Below are 19,929 nucleotides of genomic sequence, written 5' to 3' on the forward strand. Positions count from 1 at the left end.
TCTTCATTTATATAACACACAAAATTAATAATGTACCATTTTTAAAGCTAGCATGCAGCTAATGTAGCATAGCACAATTTTGCAAATCCAGTATCAGAAAAGGATTGTGTCAATAATAAAAGCTATTTGCATAAATTATTAAATAATATACTATACTATATACTACTAATAACATACTGTAACACATATCTACCTTTTCACAAATTAAGTGCTGTACTTTTTTTTTTTAACTAACAATTCTCTTACAATTAACATGTGCTTGTGTAAATATTATAAAGCCTATGTCTGCAAATACTGCTGTCGAATTGATTTAAGAAACCAAATGTAATGGGGGCAAAAAAGGTTTTGAAAATGTTTTTTCCTTGGAAAGATTTTCCGGGGAGCAAAAAATATATCCCCTTATATCAATAGTCAGATCTTTCCTAAGAAGTAAGCTAATTGAGCTGTTTGTGTTGATAAACTCCCTTTTCTCCAGACTGTTCCTCACTGAGCCATAATTATTTGCAATTTGCCTAAGTCGTCCATTTACTGATACGTCAAGCATGAAACAGAGGCAATTCCAGAAAATGGAAATGCTTCTCAAAATCAATCTTTGGGAAATAATGTGGTAGAAGTTACTGTGTGATAGAAGACTACCTTATAACTGTCACATGGAGATGAATATTAATTTGTTGAGGTTAAGGTGGCTTTGTGCTTCATTTGTTGACTTTGCTTAGCCATCAGCAAGCAGCACAGTACAATTACTCCAGCAAAGCTATTTTTCTAACATGAGTTTTATGATTTTTATGTACTTACCAGTCAGCACACATAACAATGTCAAAATGTCCTTCCAGTTGAGAGACATCTGTCTCATTATCCCATCGCAAAATGCTAGAGGAAAAAAAGATTTAAAAAAAAAAAAAGAAAAGAGAAAAGGACTTACATTTTTCATCTTGAGATTTCTAAAGTGTTAATATTATTCTTACGTGACACAGAAGTGTTTTAAAAAGTACACACTCGTTACTTTCAAAGACGAATGTAAAAATATTATCCTGTACATTTTTAGGATTTTAAATCTCAAAGCTAAAGAGCTATTTTATTTTTACAACAGAAAGGCAATTCATACAGGTTCTGATGAGTGGATCACCAACTAATATGCATTTCTGAATTAGTGGCACACGTATGGCTTCAGATTTTTACCCCTTAACACCACTGCACAAGGAAGCAAAGTCAAAGCATCAGCAATGTGAATGAAACAGAAATTTGCAGAATAGATGTGAATTTATGGATCTTGGTTACATCTGGCAGGCAAGTCAGTTGTGTTTCTCATTGACGAAGTGAGCATTCACTTGGGCTGGAGGGAGGAGGGACAGGGTGAAAAAATGTCAAGTGCAACTTCAACGCCAGCTCTGTTGCCCTAGGCAAGCTTAAAAATACAGCAGTGCTGACTGTCAACACCTATTCTCTCATAGGTGATAAGTTATTTAATTCTCAGGTAACCACGAACAGTAGGCAAAAATGCATATATGTACAAAGTTCTTCTTGGTTTATAAATGCTGCCGATCTATGGAGCTGCCAGAAAGAATTTCAGTACTTTGCTCCCATTTAAAAACCCGCAACTAGTACTGGAATTTACTGCATCCTCACAATATCATTACCCTAAAGATTTAAAGCTGCATTTCTCTTTCTAGGCTATTTTTTTTAAAAAAAGAATCTATCCTTCTTTTTCATTTCCTGCTTATTTTTAATAGAAAGTAGATAAATATTTATGGGAAAAGCACTTGTGGGGGAAGGGTCTAATCTGATCTTGTCAGGTTGTGCATGCTTATCTCAGTTTTGTATGAGTCTTGACCAAATAGACCCTTTAGTCTTCCTGCAGCTATAATCTACTTCTGGTTAAAAGCCATCTCCATTCACATCCTACTCCTAATATTTAACTGAGGATCACTTATAATGTGTTCATTCAGAAATGTTCCCTAAGTACACAGGAAAAAAGGAAATTTATACATGGACTACACTATATGCAAAAAAGGCTTGTAAATACGTAGATGGATAGATAAAGAGTCATAAAGAATTAACGTACCACAATATGCATGTACATGTGCACAGACACAAAATTTGAGACGGTATGCTTTTAAAACATGGAAATTATGAAAGGAGAGGCCCACTTGGTTGGGAAAGCTTTGATTATGTGGGCCTCAGTGTAACTGAACAGATCAGGACTCATTAGCCCATTTGCCCTCCTGGAATTTACTGTGACAATCCAAAGAGAGAAAAGAGTAGATTAATTTAATTTTTCCCCCTCAAATTGAAACTATTCCAGATTTTAGAAGCCTAGGTAGCTTTGCACACTGGCACGCAGCAGGCATCCAGTAGTGGAAAGTGACAAAGGAGAGTTCTCACTCTCAGCTGCTGGCTGCCTGCTGGCTACCAGCAGCTTTTTCAACCCTGTTTCCGTGGAAACTTAGGTTAGAATGGTGAAAATTAGGTAAAGGTAAGTTTTGTGGGTTTAAAGCACGCACTCTAATACTTTAAGAATCCTGAAGCAGAACTGGAAATTGGTAGATGAACTGTGAGCCTTAAAAGGCCACCTTTGGTTCTCATTGCTACAGAAACAGAGATCTGATCAGTACCACTATAGGGATTTGAATTATGATTTTTTTAACCCATATATTTACTATACTTCACACACGCAGTTCGGAAGGCAGCACAGGTGCCTCCTCCTGGAAAAAAACCCCCTCCCTCATGTTGCTGTCAGGTTCCTGCTGAGCATCCAAAATACGGCATTTTCTGTGCACACCTACTTATGCACAAAGGAGTTTGTGTGGGTAGGTAAAAGCTCAGAAACCATACAGCTGAGCAAAATATGGAATCAACGAGTTGCCAGGAGCATGAGCAATGGTGCAACGTGACTGGTATGTGTGCTGTCAGAAGCAGTGTGCTAAGGGCCCCATATCCAGCCATAAGCCAGTCTTCCTCCATTTTCCTGATTTAGCACCAGGACTGCTCTCGGTCTCTGGGTTAAGTACAGTTGCATTCCTGAAGATGCGATAATTATACAAAGACCAATGATAAATTAACACACAAGATTTTGAAAATCAGCCTCGCCATAAATTTTCAAAGGGTACAGGAAAATCTTTATTCCTGTGGGGAAATAACCATGTAAACAGAAGATAATTTCTATAAAATACATGCCAACGGGACTCATTCTGATCTCACTCGGGATGTATGCACACTGGTGGGAGCGATGCAGCTACAAGCTGTACATATTTATCCATGCTATCTTTAGCCAAGCGCGAGTATGACTAGTAAGGGAAGTGCAGCTAGGGTACACGCAGCTCAGCACTGGCTGCAACCTCCGCAACTGTTTCGGTAGCTAACTCTGGGCTACCATATCTACACCGTTACCCATTTAATGCTTCCACAAATTGTCATGAGCTGCAATCAAACATCTGCACCTGTAAAGAAGACATGCCCCTGCATATCAGGGAATCAGACACAACTCTGCTCAGAGCCAGCATTATCACATCGCTAAGACTGAGGTCAGAATCAGCCCGATTCTGAATCAGAATCAGCTGTTTTGAATCCTAGTGCTAATGAAGCAGTGAATCGGTCAGGATGTATACAAATACCATCAACTAGCCATACAAATTCTTGTAATCCAAACACAGTCCCTGAGTGTGAAGCACAGAAAAATCCACCCATATTGCAAAAAAAACTCTGAGAAAGGTGAAGATGTGCGTATGTATATCTAAACGTATGTATCTATACGTAGTAAAGGGGTGAGGTACAGTAACTTTTTCAGGGATTACTGAGGTCGTGACTCTTGGGACTTAGTGGTCAGACCTGAAAGAAATATCGAAGGCACCATGAAGTAAGGTCTGATTGCATTTCCATTTATAGAAAAGCACTGCTAGGAAACCTGCAAATGTGTTAGCAACAGAAATCTGAAAATCTCTGTCTTTATGAAGTTTCCTTTAAAAAAAACAGACATAAGTGTAAAAATACTATACCATAAAAAGTCTTTTGAATCGCCAGTATCATGTTGAGTCCCAACATGAAAAAAACACAAGCTTTGTTAATACTTTCCAGTGATGCTAAACGAGTAGACATCAACCACTTTTTTTAAAGCCACTCTTCTTCCAGAAAAATAAGATGTTTTGAAGCTATAATATTTTTACGTCTGTCTTTTCAGGGAAGATGCTACAGTACTAACAGCTGAAATTATTCTGTAAATTTGAAAAACATGCTTTACTCTGTAATTCTGTCCAAGCCACACTTTCAATGGCATTTTTGGAAAAAAAAAAACCCAAACCAAACATATTTAAGGCTGTGTAAAGCCCACTCTTGAAATTATTTTGTGCTGGCTTATTTAACTCCTGCAGGTTTGGTTTCCTGCAATTGAAAATAGGCAACTCAGTTTCAGCAGAAAAGGATCTGAAACTCACTGGAAATATAAAACAGCTTGGGAGCTTTCTTTGGCTACAACAATAACATTAAAAAATTAAATATGATGAGAGGGAAAACCAGTACTGCACTGTTCAGCTACTACTTAGATCAAACTGATGGTGGCAGAAACTTGGTAGCTGCTAACGGCTGCTTTATGGCCTGTATCAAATGAATTTGACCAGTTTTCAGAGGAAAAGTACCTACGTCACAAACCTATCACTATAATTAGCAATCTTCATGGCAGTCCTAGCAAAAAGGACAAGGACTGAATGAGCTGTGGAGAATGAACTATCCTCTCACATGCAGAGGTGGCTTTTCCAGGTCAGGGATAAAGCATACTATCAAAACAGTCTGAGAAAATACGTACCGATGCTTTAGTTTCCTAGGCTGCCAACCTTCCACCACTCTAAAGACACAAATTCATTTAAAAAACCCCCAAACAACACACAAGACAAACAATCAAAGCTTTTTTTCTCTTTTTCCCCCCTGATTTATTTTTTAAATTGACAAGCAAGCCAAAAAACGTGATTAGGTCAAGATAAAAAGAATTGTAATTATAACAGAACAAAAGACTCCACAAAGAAAACAGCGACTTTGAGTATTAGCAACATACCCCCAAATATTCCCTTTTATTTCACAGAAAAAAACCCGACAACAAAACAGCAAATGTTGCAGGGATAGTTACCGCAGCCAAGGCTGCATTTCCCCCGTACAGTAATTCTAATTTATGGAGGATAGTCTGACAAATGTCGACACTCTTTTTCTTACACTGGTAAAGTATCTCAGCAATCTACAACAAAAGAGTTGATTTCACCAGGTTTTTATTTCTCATGCAAAATTCCTCATTACTATTATTATCCAGCTTCTGTTATTCAGTGTTTGTCTTCCCAGTGTGTCTAGGCAGGTAACTTACATGAGAAAAAACAGGTTAAGTCTCTGATTGTTAAACCTTGAAACATTTCCAAGTCCCTCTGAGATGTTCTTGTGATGAATGGCATAGGCTAGTGTAGCTCTCAAGTTAGCAGAAAAGTAGTTGTGCAGATAAAGACAAAAAATCAAAATTAGAAGAAAGGACAAAAGATACAAAAGCCTTACCTGCTTCAACATGTATTAGTAGTTTTAATAAAGATTAAAAAATGTGTCCCACTTAGCAGATGAACAGCTACCAAGAACCTCTATCTACCCACCTCTTCTTTTCATATTTTAATTTAGGCTTCAGTCTTTGAAAAGCATTATCTTTGGCAAGTATACAGGTTCAGGCAAAAGATTTTGTCTGCAGGTTTATATGACTTTTTCTATGACATTAACGAAGAAAGTTCATTAACACATTCACAAAAGGCTTCATCAGCATGTTTCTCCACATCTTGATCTTTGTTTGAGATTCCTCAGTTTTGTATAAAGACCAAGAAGATGGATTTTAATTTAGTGACAGAGGCAATGTGCACACCTATCATTACAACTCCTCCGAGGATTCTTGCAAATTTGCCTAATACCATTTCGCCATCTTTCTCATTATATTCTCATTAGGTTGCTCTTCTTTCTCCACCTTTTTTCACCTTCTGCCTTTCCTACCTTCACTGTTTCATTCTGCTTTGTATTCCTATCCATTATCTTGTTCCCTGCAGTGCATAACTGGTTTGAAGGGACCAAGGTTAAATTTTCAACCAAGGTACACAAAATCAACCATTCTCCCTTTCCTCCACATTTCTAAGCAGTTCGAATGAGATATTTACAATTGCCGATGGACATTCCCTTCTAACAATCTCCTCGCAGGTTTCAGCAACTTCCGCGTCATTTATCTACTCTTGTCAAAGTATACCAACGAATTTTCTCACCTAGGCTCAAAACCTGCACTTTATCCTCATTCTCCTGGACCTTCCTTCTCTCTTCAGCCCACCAAAATCTTGCTATTCATTAGAACTTTTCATTCCATTGTTTTCTGTGGGTTTTTTCAGTTGTCTCTCACTGTTTTCTCAATGTGATCTTCTAAAGATTATCTTCAAACCTTTCCCACATTTCTGATAATTTCACAATGTTCCACCTCAACCTCTTCTTGAATTTTACTTCTGGGCTATCTCATCCATAAAAGCTAAACCAAACTACCCACTTTTCTACTTCACACTGTGTATCTGGACTCACAACTCCGTATTTTTCACAGCCTCAGTGAGTGAGAGGCTCATCACCACTAAAGTACAACAAAGCATTGTTGTTCCCACCTTTTCTTGATCCCTTTGGTCGTAACCATTAATTCCAGTCTCTAATCTAGACTTAGCTTAGACCTTCCTGTATATTTGCACACCTCAGCTCTGTTCAGATTTTGCTTATTCTCTCTGCATAGCATCTCTAAGAAGTTTCTTATCTACCCACTCAACTTAAACTCTTGACTATGTCATCATCACTTACATCTTAACATTATGTTATTGTTCTCTCTGCTCTCGGAAAATGCAGTCTTACCCTATTAATATTTATTCAGTAGGCTGCTGCAAAGATTGTTTTTCTTGCCTACAACCCTGATCTTGTCACCTTTCTCTTTGTACTCCTCCAGGTAAGTTGCAAGTCTTCTTTTCCAAATGCTTCACAACAGTTCACTTCCCTATTTTTTATCTCTCATTCAATATTGAAAGGACAAGTCCCTTCTGTAATCAGCCCTAATGTCAGTCTACATCTTCCACTTAACTTCTCAAGCAAGCACCTTTACAATTTTCTTCCAGTATGTTATCCATGAACACTCACAACTTATCCCATTATCCTTGAAACTCTCCTTTAAAACAGCACCTACAAAAACTGAAAGGAGGCGAGGCTGCTCTTGTGCCTCCAACTCTGTCTGTCATGCTGACTATAGTTATCCTCGTTATCCTTCCTCACCATATCTATCTCTGGTCTTAGACCATAGATTCTCTAACACAAACTGTCTTTCTGCTCTGTGTTTATACAATGACTTGTACAACAACTAATGATGAAACCTCATCACATTAATGTGGTGATACAAAGGAAGAAAACCCACCAAATTCAACTACGGGTCTCTTCTAACTTGAGATGTTATGTGATTCTATCTCGATTTTCCTGCCTAAAAGTTCCTTTTTAAAAGTGTATGATAAAGTAACATGCTTGCCTTATTCCTTATTCTGAGAACGTCTTTTCTCTCTCTTATTCTGTACAATGTTGCTAAAATTCAGATGGGAACATTACAGTTTTGTCTTCAAAAATAACAGTCATAACACTTACACATTTGCTGCATACCAAAAGCTACTAAATTTTTGGGACATAATAAACACACTGCATGTAAATACAACTGTTGCAGAATAAACATTCTCCATTTTGTAGGCACACCAGAGGCCAACATTCAGCATAAGTGTTGCTATTTTTTAAAAAGAAGTGAGAATATCTTGTATAAAAATGTTTTTAATAAAAAAATACCACTGGCGCTTGTGAATTTGCCTTTTCGCATCCCTCCTCTACATCAATACTTTCTAAATCTGTCTTTATTTAGGAAATTAACTACAGGTTTTAGCAAGGTTCATGTAGTACATTACGCACAAAATGGATGGTTCTCACATTCTAATTCAGATTGATATGGTATAAAAAAATACACAATTTCAAAATGCAAGACAGCATAAGCATGTGGCACAGCCCTTCTGGTAGGATCAGCGAATGAAAGCTTTGCGAAAGCTCATTTTGTGTAAAAATATGATGGAAGACAGTTTCTTGCCCTATGGAAAATAGTATATCCATGAATATGGGAAGGATAATCAAAGGAACAAGAAGAAAAAAGAAAGAATGTGAAGTGAACCAGGCAGGTCCAGAAGGACTGAATGGGAGAAAAAATTAAAAACTGTAGAGAAGATGTAACTCACGGGCACTTAAATTCAGAGTGCAGGTGGGACCACAACAAACATCCAGGATTTCAAATTTCCGTATCAAGCCCATATATCTCAGGAAATTTAATACGCATGTTTCAGACAGATATCCAACTTGACTTAAACACATTCACTGCTTAAGAAACTACCACTTTCCATAGAAAGATGTTCTAATGTATTATCGTTCTCTCTGTCAAATCTCATTTTTTCTAGACTGAATTTGTCTAGCTTCAATTTCTACATCTTGTTAGGTACTTGTAATCTAGATTAAAGAGTGATCTTCTATTAAAGATTTTTTTCCCCCACATGAGACTTTCAGATCAAAATCAATTCATTTGACAATCAAGTCATTTCTTTGACAAGTTAAGTAAACAGAGCTCTTTAACTCTCTCATTTCCAGACACTGATTGACTCTTCTGCCTCTTTCCTGAACCCCATTCATTTTCAGTATACTTGGTTCACATTTGAGTAACTGAACACTAACTGAATATTCATGAAATAAACAAAGATAACACTGTAAGCATTGTTTTGTCAAAATTTAAAGTTTGTCCCAACTTTCCTGGGCCTGTGGCAAAGATTAGCTAAGAGCGCCTGTGAAGGAGAGAGCCTACTGAAAGTGTGGAAAATGTGCTTGATGGCTGCCTATTAAAGTAGAGCCAAGGTAGACAAGGAAGGGTAGACAAAGGTACAGTGGTAACAACGTGAACCAGGAAACAATGTAAAAGTTGGCTAAAAAGATAGATACACAAAAGATCATAGGAATAAAACAAAGAATCTTAAATTCTAACATCTCATGGACATTTTCCTGTAAAGCCTTGGGAAGAAAGATGTACGTTTTCTCATATCAGTGGTCTCCACCTAGTCCTTCTGTCCAGTCCAACAGAGGAACAGTTTTACCAAAAGAATTTTTTTTAAGCTAAGGGGAGTCCATCATAAAATAGCTAAGGATTTGAGCAAGAATTATTTAAAATAATGCAATGCTACACTTTTTGCTAGCACCTAGTTTTTCTCCCTGTTCTTCCAAACACATAGAAATTTCCCTACAAAGCTTGCTAACTTTTCCATTTTTCTCTGTACATATTTTCACCTGGTCACATAAAGAAGACAGAAAAAACTGCAATGCAATTCAAAATAAATTGCAGCTTTATTAAGTCAACACAACTGGGTGAAATACACAAATAGGAGAGGCTTGGAAGTTGGTGAAAGTCAGCTGGTATGGCCAAACGGTAAAGAAGGCTGTTGGAAACAAGCTGTCATTCCTCCAAAAGCTGAAATCGCACCCAAATGAGGAAAGGATCACGAACTCGGAAAATTAAATATAATAATAAAATTAGGCAGGCCAGAAATGAGTGTACTCTTTCTTTTGTTCTAAATCTTCCTGCCAGCTGATAATCAGGATATAGGATGAGCACTCACAGAAGCTAACAACATTTCAGAGAGGTGAAATCAGTTCTTGGCATCAGTGTTCACTGTAGAAGAAACTGAAGACAACTTCTCCACAGAAGCCTTTATTGATATGTCTTCTGTAAAAGATGTTCTGCTTTATAAACCATGACCTCTTCAAAGGTGTCGACAAGTATTCGGATAAGGGTCATCTGGGTAACACAGGCTGCTTCTGATTCCAAAGGGCTATTGGCAAAGACCTTCACCAACAACACTTAAGGAAAGTAGATAGCCAGTGGAGAAGAGTCCTGGCATGGCTAAATAACAGAACAAAACATAGGGAACAGGGTAGTAGTAAATGGTCAGTTCTCACAATGGAGGGAGATAATAATTGGAGTTCCCCTGGGACCTGTTCTATTCAACATGCTTACAAGAGATGAGTGCTGAGGTGGCAAAGTTTGCTGATGTTAAGAAGTTATTCAAGATAGTAAGGAAAAGAGTAGACTGTGAAGAATTGCAGAAAGATGAAACTGGGTAATTGGACAATGACAGATGAAATTCACTGTGGATAAATGCAAAGTGCACAGGAGGAAAAATAATTCTGGCTTGATAAAGAAAATGAAGGTTGCCAAACTGACCATCACTGGAAAGCTCCTGACATTGTGACAGACAGTGTCATGAAAATATCAGCTCAGTGTTTAACTGCAGTCAAAAAAGCAGATCACTGTTGGGCATTTTTAGAAGAGGAACAGAAAGCATAATTATTCCACCACATATATCTATCATTTGTGCACACTTTGAATGCAGTGCTGATCACTCTCATCTGAAAACGAGTAGATTGAAACTGGAAAAGATATAGAGCAGGACAAGTATGATCAGAAGTATGGAATCGTTTCCACCTGAGTTGATTTTTCTGTGACAGAGAGCTGCAAATCCACAATGGGCATGAACAGACAGACCCTTCATTGTTTCTTCCCACACGTACATAAAGTGATCAAATTAAGAGAGCAGGAACCAGGAGCTTTTGCTTTCTAACCAAAGAGCAGGAAACGTTCCTTTTGGCAGCTTCCTCCTTGCCAATAGATGCTGTCATGCAAGAGCGTTACATGAGGAAACTGGAAAAGCAGTTGGAAGACAGGGTTTCCTTTAGGGTTCTTAAGCTGACAAACATAACAAGTTCAATAAATATGTTTTCAAAAAGTTTGAAGTTAGTAACAGTCAGGTCACTTTGACGACTGAAAACAGAGAGAGAGAGTCTTTTGGGCCGTCCCACACTGATGGAACCTGTTACATGACCAGTTGAAATCAGGAAGGTTAGAAAGCCGGCATATTTGAAGAACACTGCAGTAAGGTAAAATATTAACACGTTGACAGTTACAGCAAAAGAGGTAATTAATATAAGAATGGAATCACGATGATATAGTTCAGTGCTCTGTTGTTGAGACCTTATCCACTATTATACTGGATGCCATTTAGTCTTAAGATTTTTTTTCTTTTTAGGTTTAATTCTGAAAACTTGTAAATTTATCACATTTGTAAGGAACACTAAAATCTCATATAAGATTATAACCTATCTGTTAACCTTTCAGGAGAAGGAATTGTCACTTTTGGTCACATGGTTGTACATTCTTGATTGGGGTTCTAATGTTGACTACAGAATTAGAATCATCAAAGAGTGTATGATGCATTATTATTAATCAAATCCAAGGGTGCATCACACCACAAGCATGTCTCTCACTGACCTGATATTATAGGTACTTGTTTACACTCTTATGTGGAATGTGACTTCTCTGAGGCAACTCTTAGCAAAACAGTAGACATGTCCACAGCTAAAACTCACAGGTTCCATACCAGCAATGAGCATACAAATTTTATTCTTAACAGATTCAGTCTTCTCAGACAAAGGAATCCGACGGAAGAACAAATTCCCTGGTGGGTAAGGCAGACAGAGTCTGTTAACCTTTAGAATCTACTGCAAGCCTCCCTCTTTGATAAAGCTTTTCCATCATGGCATTTGTAGTAACAAAAATTTTTCTAAATTCTACCACCCAAACCCCTGCTTCAGGAAGATTTCCACATTAAAATAAAGAGAAGAAAAAGAGCAGAGATTATTTGACTTTGTTATTGCTAATTTAACCGTTGATGGACATGTTCAAAACAGTGATATCATGCATATCAAGCCAGCAACAGTTGATGGTACAAAGACTGCTATCAGGACAACTCCTATGCTAAGTTACAGGGTAAACAACGTGATTCATTGATAATTTTTGACCTGTGAAAATAGTAAAATTGTCAAACCAATACATGGTATTAATAACTCACCTGACTATGGCAAGTCATTATTAGTAACTTGGTGGCATTACTGTACCAGTTTTCAGTAAGCGTAAGCAAGAAATTCTGAACTTACTTATGGAAGCTAAAAATAAAATAGAATTGTATATCCACTGCTGAAGTAAACTGTTTACTAAATATCTATTATTACATTATAGAACATAATATGACAAACTGCCAGTTTGGCTTACATTACTGTACTTTTAAACAATAATCAAGAGTTGGCAGAGAGCGAGATAAGTGTTCATTTACTCCATTTTGTATAAATGTAAATAAATACATGTATGGCAGGTTGTCCTAATCGAACTTCTCTTGGCTGATACTGGATTTTTCCTTTTTGCGCCATACATCTTTTGGCGTATTTTCCAAGTCAAGACTTAAATTTCTGGAACAGTCACAAACTGATTCTCATACTGATAATTTCTGCTCCACGTGCAAGGAAAAAAATACAAGATCCCAACATGAGATGAAGGTGCAGTGAGCAGGGTCTGTTTTGAAATATCTTTTATATGGAAAGAATCTTTTAACTTTGCACTGGACACTGTGCAAAGTTGCAAGACTGGACACCGCTTAAATGATATGTCACAGTGAGGAATATGTCTTCTCTAGATTAAACCAATGTTGCAGTAAGTCACTTAAATACATCACTGTATTCATTTGCCTGCAAGATCTGATCAGCATAAAAGAAGTCACCTAACGTCACTTTGCATGACAGTGTTGCATTCTTCCCTACAAAACACAACATTTTCTTGTGGTTTTTTTCCCTACCTTTATCATTATATAACTAAGGTTTTCAGTTGTAAGAAAAGTGAATCAGGATTACCGTAGTATTTCAGATTTTACATCAGCCTTTTAGGTTCTTCAAGGCTTTTGAGAAGTGATCAAATAACTTTGTTACTGCCTTCGTCATACATCATTGCTGAATCTGAAGGACTGATCTGTCCATTAGCACTTCTCAAATAACTAACCAAAGCATAACCTTAATTTTGACAGGAGAAATCAACTACTAATGTGTATAAGATAGAGAAATGCAAGATGATCATTATTTTGGCAATGAGAGAGTCATTTGAATACTTGTTTTATAAAACTTTACACTGTTACAACAAGTCTGTAAAAGCCTTAAGAATGTAGAACGAAAAAATCAAATTATGTGTTTATTATAATGAGCCTTATGTTTTGATACAGTACTTCACTTTATCTTATAATTTAATTATTTTATTTATGCAAATAAGGCCCCAAATACTATTGCACTCAAGAAGTTAAACACTTGACATTTTTACTCCTTGAAATGCAACATTTTATGATGTCTAGATATGTTTATTAATTAGTGATTATTAACACCCAGTAAACAACATCATGTCTTGTAAAAACACAATCTTTCTTCACAGCGTGAGGCTGAAATCTATTATTCACTGATTCCATATGCTGAAATACACTCAAATGATCACAAATGACCTTAAGCATTAGATAAATGTAAATGAGGACAGGGTAGAAAATGTGCCTTTGATTGATATCTAAAAGACCAGGTTTGAAGTCTTGACAAGGGATGAAATCCGAAATCCCATACAAAATAGATGGCAATCGGAAATCTACAAAATCTAAGCTTCTGGACGGACGTACCACATAGCCTCTCCTCAGCAGGGATGAGCGTCTGAGGCTGCTCACGAGAAGCATTCAGCACATGGAACCTGAAAGACCACTCCTGGGACCCGCGTGGCCTTCGGCTGCTTGGCAGGCACTTCTTCGGATGCAGAGATATGTCTCTAAGTTATATGCACATATACCTTAATGAAGACAGAATTTTTCTAACCCTAAGCGCTCACTTAAAAGAACTTCTCTACACAGAATGGCTACATAAGCATAGGGATAAATGACTTGAATGATAGCCATTAAAATCGTATGGGTTTAACCCTCTACGTTAATAAGCTTATTCTGCTGTAACAGCTTGCGTTTCTCAGCCCGTTTTCAGCTTTACTTTTGTCACTTTGAGGACTGAGAGCCCTCTGGAATGAGAATCATCAAAAAAAGAGAAGATTTAGACACACAAATAAAAGTGCACTGCTTGCTCTTAGGCAGCATTTCTAATTCTTCACCTATGCCATGAATATGAAGGACTTAACAATTTACTTCTAAAATACTACAAGAGATGAACACACTTCAAATTTTCAGCTGCTTCCAGTCCTTACTGTACCTGGAGATGCCTCAATGAAACAGATAGTTAAACAGCTAACCTCAGTGGCACCACCTATTACAGGGTGGGTCAGGAAGGGCTCTGGAAACAATCTGAAACCAAATTCTCTGAACCTCCACAACGCTCACCCTCCAGAGCATGCCTCTGGGGCTAACTCTGAGGCAGCAGAGCTGATGCACTATGAGAAACAGGCTGGGTGTGCCCTGCGCCTCCGTACATAGTCAATGAGAGAAGCATGCTGTGCCTGACTCCCATGCTCCCCATCTGTCCTCGCAGCAACAACACGATACTCACTGCAGGCAGAATGACCAAAAATCTCCCACGGATGCTCTGACACCATCTACCTCAGGGGCAAACGGGATCTGTTGCCACCCTGAATTCTCAGAGTTTTTTAAAATTAAACCTGCCAGTGATTTAGGTATCTTCATTCCAAGCCTCCTATTCTGTACAACGGATAAAGCTGACTCTGAAACAGCCAAATTTCAACCATGTGCTAAACCACAGCTTGAAGAGACCTAATGTGTGTTAAAAAACCATAAAAAGCCAAGCGAGGTTATTTTACCAAGATTAATCATACTGTATTTCCTATGTTAAAAAGCAATTAAAATTTTTTTAATACTTCCAAATTTCTGTCTTGTATCACTTACCTACTTATATTGCATATACATCTGTGTTAGCATCAGTAACATAGGTCACACTTTCACACTTTGCATACATTTCACACTTACATTAAATACACAATTACATGCAAGAATCAGTAAAACAGTTTGGTAGAAACTTACCAGCTTGACACCTTCTTAGCCTTAAATACTCCTGCGTTTTGGTTCCTTGTGATGATCTCACTTACATCTGTAGCACAATCATTAAGAATTATCTACAAAACTAGAGCAGTAATAAAAATAATAAAAAGTACTCCTCTCCACTAACACCTTCATAATGTCTTTTATCTGTTTGGTCTTCTTTAATCTGTGCTGGGAATAAGTCTTTTTTCAGAAGTACGTTGTTACTCCAGCACGTCAGCCATATATCCACGCAGCAGCTTGCTCTTGTTGCCTACCCCTATTCACTGTTTCATTCAAGGAATTGCTAGCCCTGCAGCTACAGAGGGAACTGAAAAAGGCTTCCCATACGTTCTACACATTTAAAGGCAAATACTGTTTACAAATAAAAGAATTACAACCATGGTGAAGAGAAATTTTTTAGCACTGTCACTTCATGTCCAGTTTAGTTTGTGCCGCTTTCAACTGTATCACTAGATCACAGTGCTGAGATTTTGGAGCCTTACAGGTTTTGAGTATCTGTCTGGCCACAAGGAGCAAACCTTTGTTCCTGGCTGTGTCTGGGTGAAACCCAACACACAACGGGAGCACCTTAACCCATAGGCAAGGGAGTTTCTAGTCCATTTGCTTTCTTAAGAATGGTTTGGAACCACCATAAAAGATAGTACAAAGCAATAAATGCCTTTTCTTCCCTGTAGGCACCACAACAGTGCCTCAGCCTCGTGTCTCTATGCTTCAGCCTCAAGTCTCACCTTCTTTCAGTTTGGAAGATCAGGTCACAAATTTGGGTGGCCATTCAGGCAGGCCAAAGTGAGGGCCGTCAATGAAAAGTTTCAAGGGAAGCTGTGCCCAGTCATCTATGCCTACCAAGGTAACCTTCATAACCAGTCGTTTGTGGTTAGTGACAAGACATTGGAAGGTAAAGGTGCAGCAAGTAACTGAAAACTACGAGAATACTAAAGGTCATCCAGTGTGAATCCACACGTACTTGAATGATTCACTCTCAAACATAAAAAATTATCTTAAACGGACATTTTTGGTAAAGATGTCAAGGATCTCTTTTCCTTATTTAAAGGTACAGGAAATCTGATGCTAATTGGGAGGATGTTTCTAGCTGTGCAAAATATGTTGAATTCTTTGCAAGTGCTCTTACAAGAAAATTGAACACTGGTGTCAGGCTAATTTAAAATATCACTGATGTAACTTTTTATTTTCTTTGCTGAGATCGCATAATTGGCCTTCCTAACACAGTTGCCTAATTAAAAAAAAGTTATTTTAGGAAAGCCTCTATCCAAACAATGTAAAAGAAAAGAGAACTGATATTTTGTGAAGCCAAAAACTAGAAATGGAATGACAGAAAACGATTAAACAAATCTCTGTAGTTTGGATGTGCCTTTTAAATCTTTTCCACAATATGCAATGAGAAGTAGTAATGAATGGTCTACACCTGTGAAGCAAAACAAAAGCATAAATAATTCCATGAGCAAAACATGCTATTTTTAAGTAGAGGCAGAAGTAACACTGTTGATAAATTAGCTACACTGCACTTAAATTATATAGCTGAGCAAAACTATTAATAATTGTTGTAAACATGTAAACACTAGCTTTTTTAAATAATTTATGAGCCCATGCCTTCAGGCATTCAGGCTGAACATGACCTTTCTAACCTAAATTTCCCAGGACTGTTGAAAGATCCATACACTATATTTTAATGGCCATTATAGTGCACTGCAACAATGTTTTGTATTATTGATGCTTTCAGACCGTAGTTCAAGTCACTAGTGCATGATGTGAAACAGAGCTAAGGCAGAAGGTACACAGCCTCTCTGAAATAGGAGACCATTTTTACTAAAAATTAACCTCATCCGTGGATTTGGTCAGGTTGAACCGAATATAGATGCTTCCAGTGTTCTGGGGAAATACAATTTGATGTTCATGACTGACTATGTCATAGATATTACCTAAGTTAGAAAATTTGTCTCTGAATGCATTATCACCCAAAATTACAAAGGGGGATGAATCTGATAACTTTGCCTATGCGTATCTTAATTATTCACTTGAAATATCTATATTTTTATTTTTAATAATTTATTTAAATTATTCTGAAAGAACTTAGATAAAACATACTAAATCAACAACAGTTTTAAACAAAGCTGCAAAAGCAATAAAATTGTCTTTTTTTCATTGATTTTGCAGTATATATGTTCTGTTAATCAATTAATATCTGCCCACAATAAGCAAAAGGAGTAAGAGTGAAGTCTTTTAAATGGACTAGTAACTCAAATCATAATAATCTTTTAAAAAACCTCCATAAACCTCATGCATAAGACTACTGATTAATATAAAATCTACCTACGTATTTCACAGTGAAATGGTTAAAATCACACAGATTATTTGAAACAAAACCATTTACAAGTATGTTTAAGTTGTAACATTTCAATAATGTATCCAAATATAGATACAGAAAACATACATAGTGAATACTTCATGTGGCACTATGAAATGGAGAATAACATGAAGAATGTCAAAAATTGAAAGAAAAATCAAATCCTCCAAAGCTTGAGACTTCACAAAGCAAAGCTGTTAGTTACGCTCACTGGATAGCGATAACAACAATAAAAACAACAATAATTATGATGATGATAATAATATAAAGGCAGATTCTCAGATGCAATGCACTATTGCCAGGTCGATTTTCAATTACATTTCACTGATGTATTCATTTGTTTCTTAATGTGCTCATCTTGCCCATTAAGAATAATTAGCAGGCTTGCTTGGTGATTTCCTGGCTTCTGACAGTGATTTTTTTTCTTTTTTGTTGACAACCACTTTTACTTTTTGGAAAGTAATTTTTGGATATTATAGTATGACTGGCATGTAATTTAAGCTTCCTCAGAAATTTAAAGGGAAGATGTAAACAGTAATTTTTAAACAAGATTATTTTAATCTATAATACCTACATAAAAAGCATAATACTAGGCATTAACTATTCCTGAAGAGCAGAATCTAGAAAAGAAAACAGTGTTTTATCCCACATTAATTTAATTCGGTATGCTAAACAATTAAAAAATACCATCAGCAATAATAAAAATTAGCAGAAATACATAATTTGCACTCTGTGGCACTTGGAGCCAAGTACTATTTCCAATTACACTAAAAATTCTTACTGATTTCAGTGAGTCTGGTGTGGCTGAAACAGACCTAAATTTAGTCTAAACTTCTGTTGTAGTTAGTCACTATAGAAAAGAATGCAAAAGAATATTATGGTAAGATAGATCATAAAATTACTACTGAAGTCCATAAAACACATAAAACGCAACATAAATTTTATTACATGCACTTTTAAGAATACATTCCACCTACACTGTAAAGTTCTTAGTCCACTGCACTTTGGCACCCTGCTAATATTAAGCCCATTGTAAAATCCAACACAATAAAAGCACTTTGAATGCTGAGCCTTCAGAGCACCAAATGTTAAAAAAGAAAAATAAATTCCTGTTAGAGCCTTCCACCAATTGCTTCCCTGAAAGGGATTCACTGAGTGAATACAGATGAAGACTTCTTGTAAGACTTTTGGAATTAAAAGATATTTCTAAAATATATTGTGAAAAACTAAATTGTGCTAATTAGAGGACATTAGCAGCAACTTTTTCAGGAATAAAAGTACTTTAATTTGTTTAATTTCAAAGACTGAGTGAATACTTCTAGCACTTGCCTTGTCCTTTCTACAGAAGACTTCTAAATATCAAAAAAGTTTAGGTATGTTTATGGAATCTGCTATGCAAGATATTTGCTGACTTGACGATTACTGAGCTCACCTGAAGCTCTCTGTGGGCAAAATGACCTTTTGTTCAATACCTATGCCTCCTATAAAAGACCAGTTCATTTTGTTAGGCTACTTTAGAAACATTTTTTTTTCCCACATTTTTTATCTTCATAATGACATAGAAGAAAGATTGGAAGGGGCGATGCTGATTAAAACACACAGAATAATGAATACTTCCTCCTCAAGACATGAATATAACAAACTAGAATTTAACAAAATAAGAATTCCTGGAACATAACTGAGATCTCGCATTTTCAAAAAACAGGAGACTTCTATAAGGCTTCCTCCAAGTTTTAAAAGATATGATCTAGGACTGGCTGTTTTTTCCATAAAATTGTTCAAGTGTTGTAAGCAACTACAGTTACCTCAGTTACCTCTGAGAAAACCTTTTTAAAGGCAGTAGCTAACATTATTGCACTGCAATGTCTCCTGTTTTAACAGTCATACCCACCCGCACTTTTTTAAAATGACAGATTAGCTTAACTTATTTTTTCCACGAAGTACTTATTTTGTTAGCTCTCAAATACATACAAAACTGAAATCTAAATAATTCTGATACTGCAGTGGCCAAAATCTGAGAAACTAGGCTGCCTTAAAATGCAAATGGAAAGATTACCAAGGAACAAAAGCAAATAGATATCTTCCTTTTTTTCCTCTCAATTTCTAAGGGCTATTAGTATTCACTGTATATATCTGTTCTTGTTCTGTGCTGATATTTAATGTGGCCACAAATTATGCTCACTCATTCTCTCGCTTAGCCAAAGTACAGTTCAATTTTCTGAACTATGTGTTCGTATTAGAAGGGCATAATAGCAATTTATTCTAATATAAGAAATATAATAAAATACTTTCTACAAGGGACAGAGGAGTTTCGCAATCTTACATCAAGAGAAATAATGATAAATTGATAATTGATTAGGCACACTAAATGGGTAATTTGTAGGCAGTTATAACTTAGCAGCAACAATGAAACCGCGCATTTCAATATACACCGGAAAAGCTACGACAATATACAAATACTGGCTATGTTTTAAGAGGCTAGCATCTGAGAGTATAAAGAAAAAAAATCTAGTTCTTCTGCAAAACGAATCTGTGAAGGGGAGCTAACGATTTGATTCACTGCTACACCTCCCG

The 19,929-nt window shown here is 36.7% G+C and overlaps 1 protein-coding gene across 1 annotated transcript in view; it reads right to left on the reverse strand.

Moving 5' to 3' along the window:
* CAMKMT (calmodulin-lysine N-methyltransferase) overlaps positions 1–19,929 on the reverse strand; it is a 221,922-nt gene that overhangs the window by 21,235 nt on the left and 180,758 nt on the right. Inside the window, exons 7-8 of the mRNA XM_075412870.1 lie at positions 14,973–15,039; positions 796–870 (exon numbers count right to left, since the gene is read on the reverse strand). Of these exons, the coding sequence (XP_075268985.1) occupies positions 796–870; positions 14,973–15,039 (142 nt within the window). The remainder of the gene's footprint in view (positions 1–795; positions 871–14,972; positions 15,040–19,929) is intronic.

Source organism: Opisthocomus hoazin, chromosome 2 (assembly GCF_030867145.1).
Source record: "Opisthocomus hoazin isolate bOpiHoa1 chromosome 2, bOpiHoa1.hap1, whole genome shotgun sequence".
Taxonomy (NCBI): Eukaryota; Metazoa; Chordata; class Aves; order Opisthocomiformes; family Opisthocomidae; genus Opisthocomus; species Opisthocomus hoazin.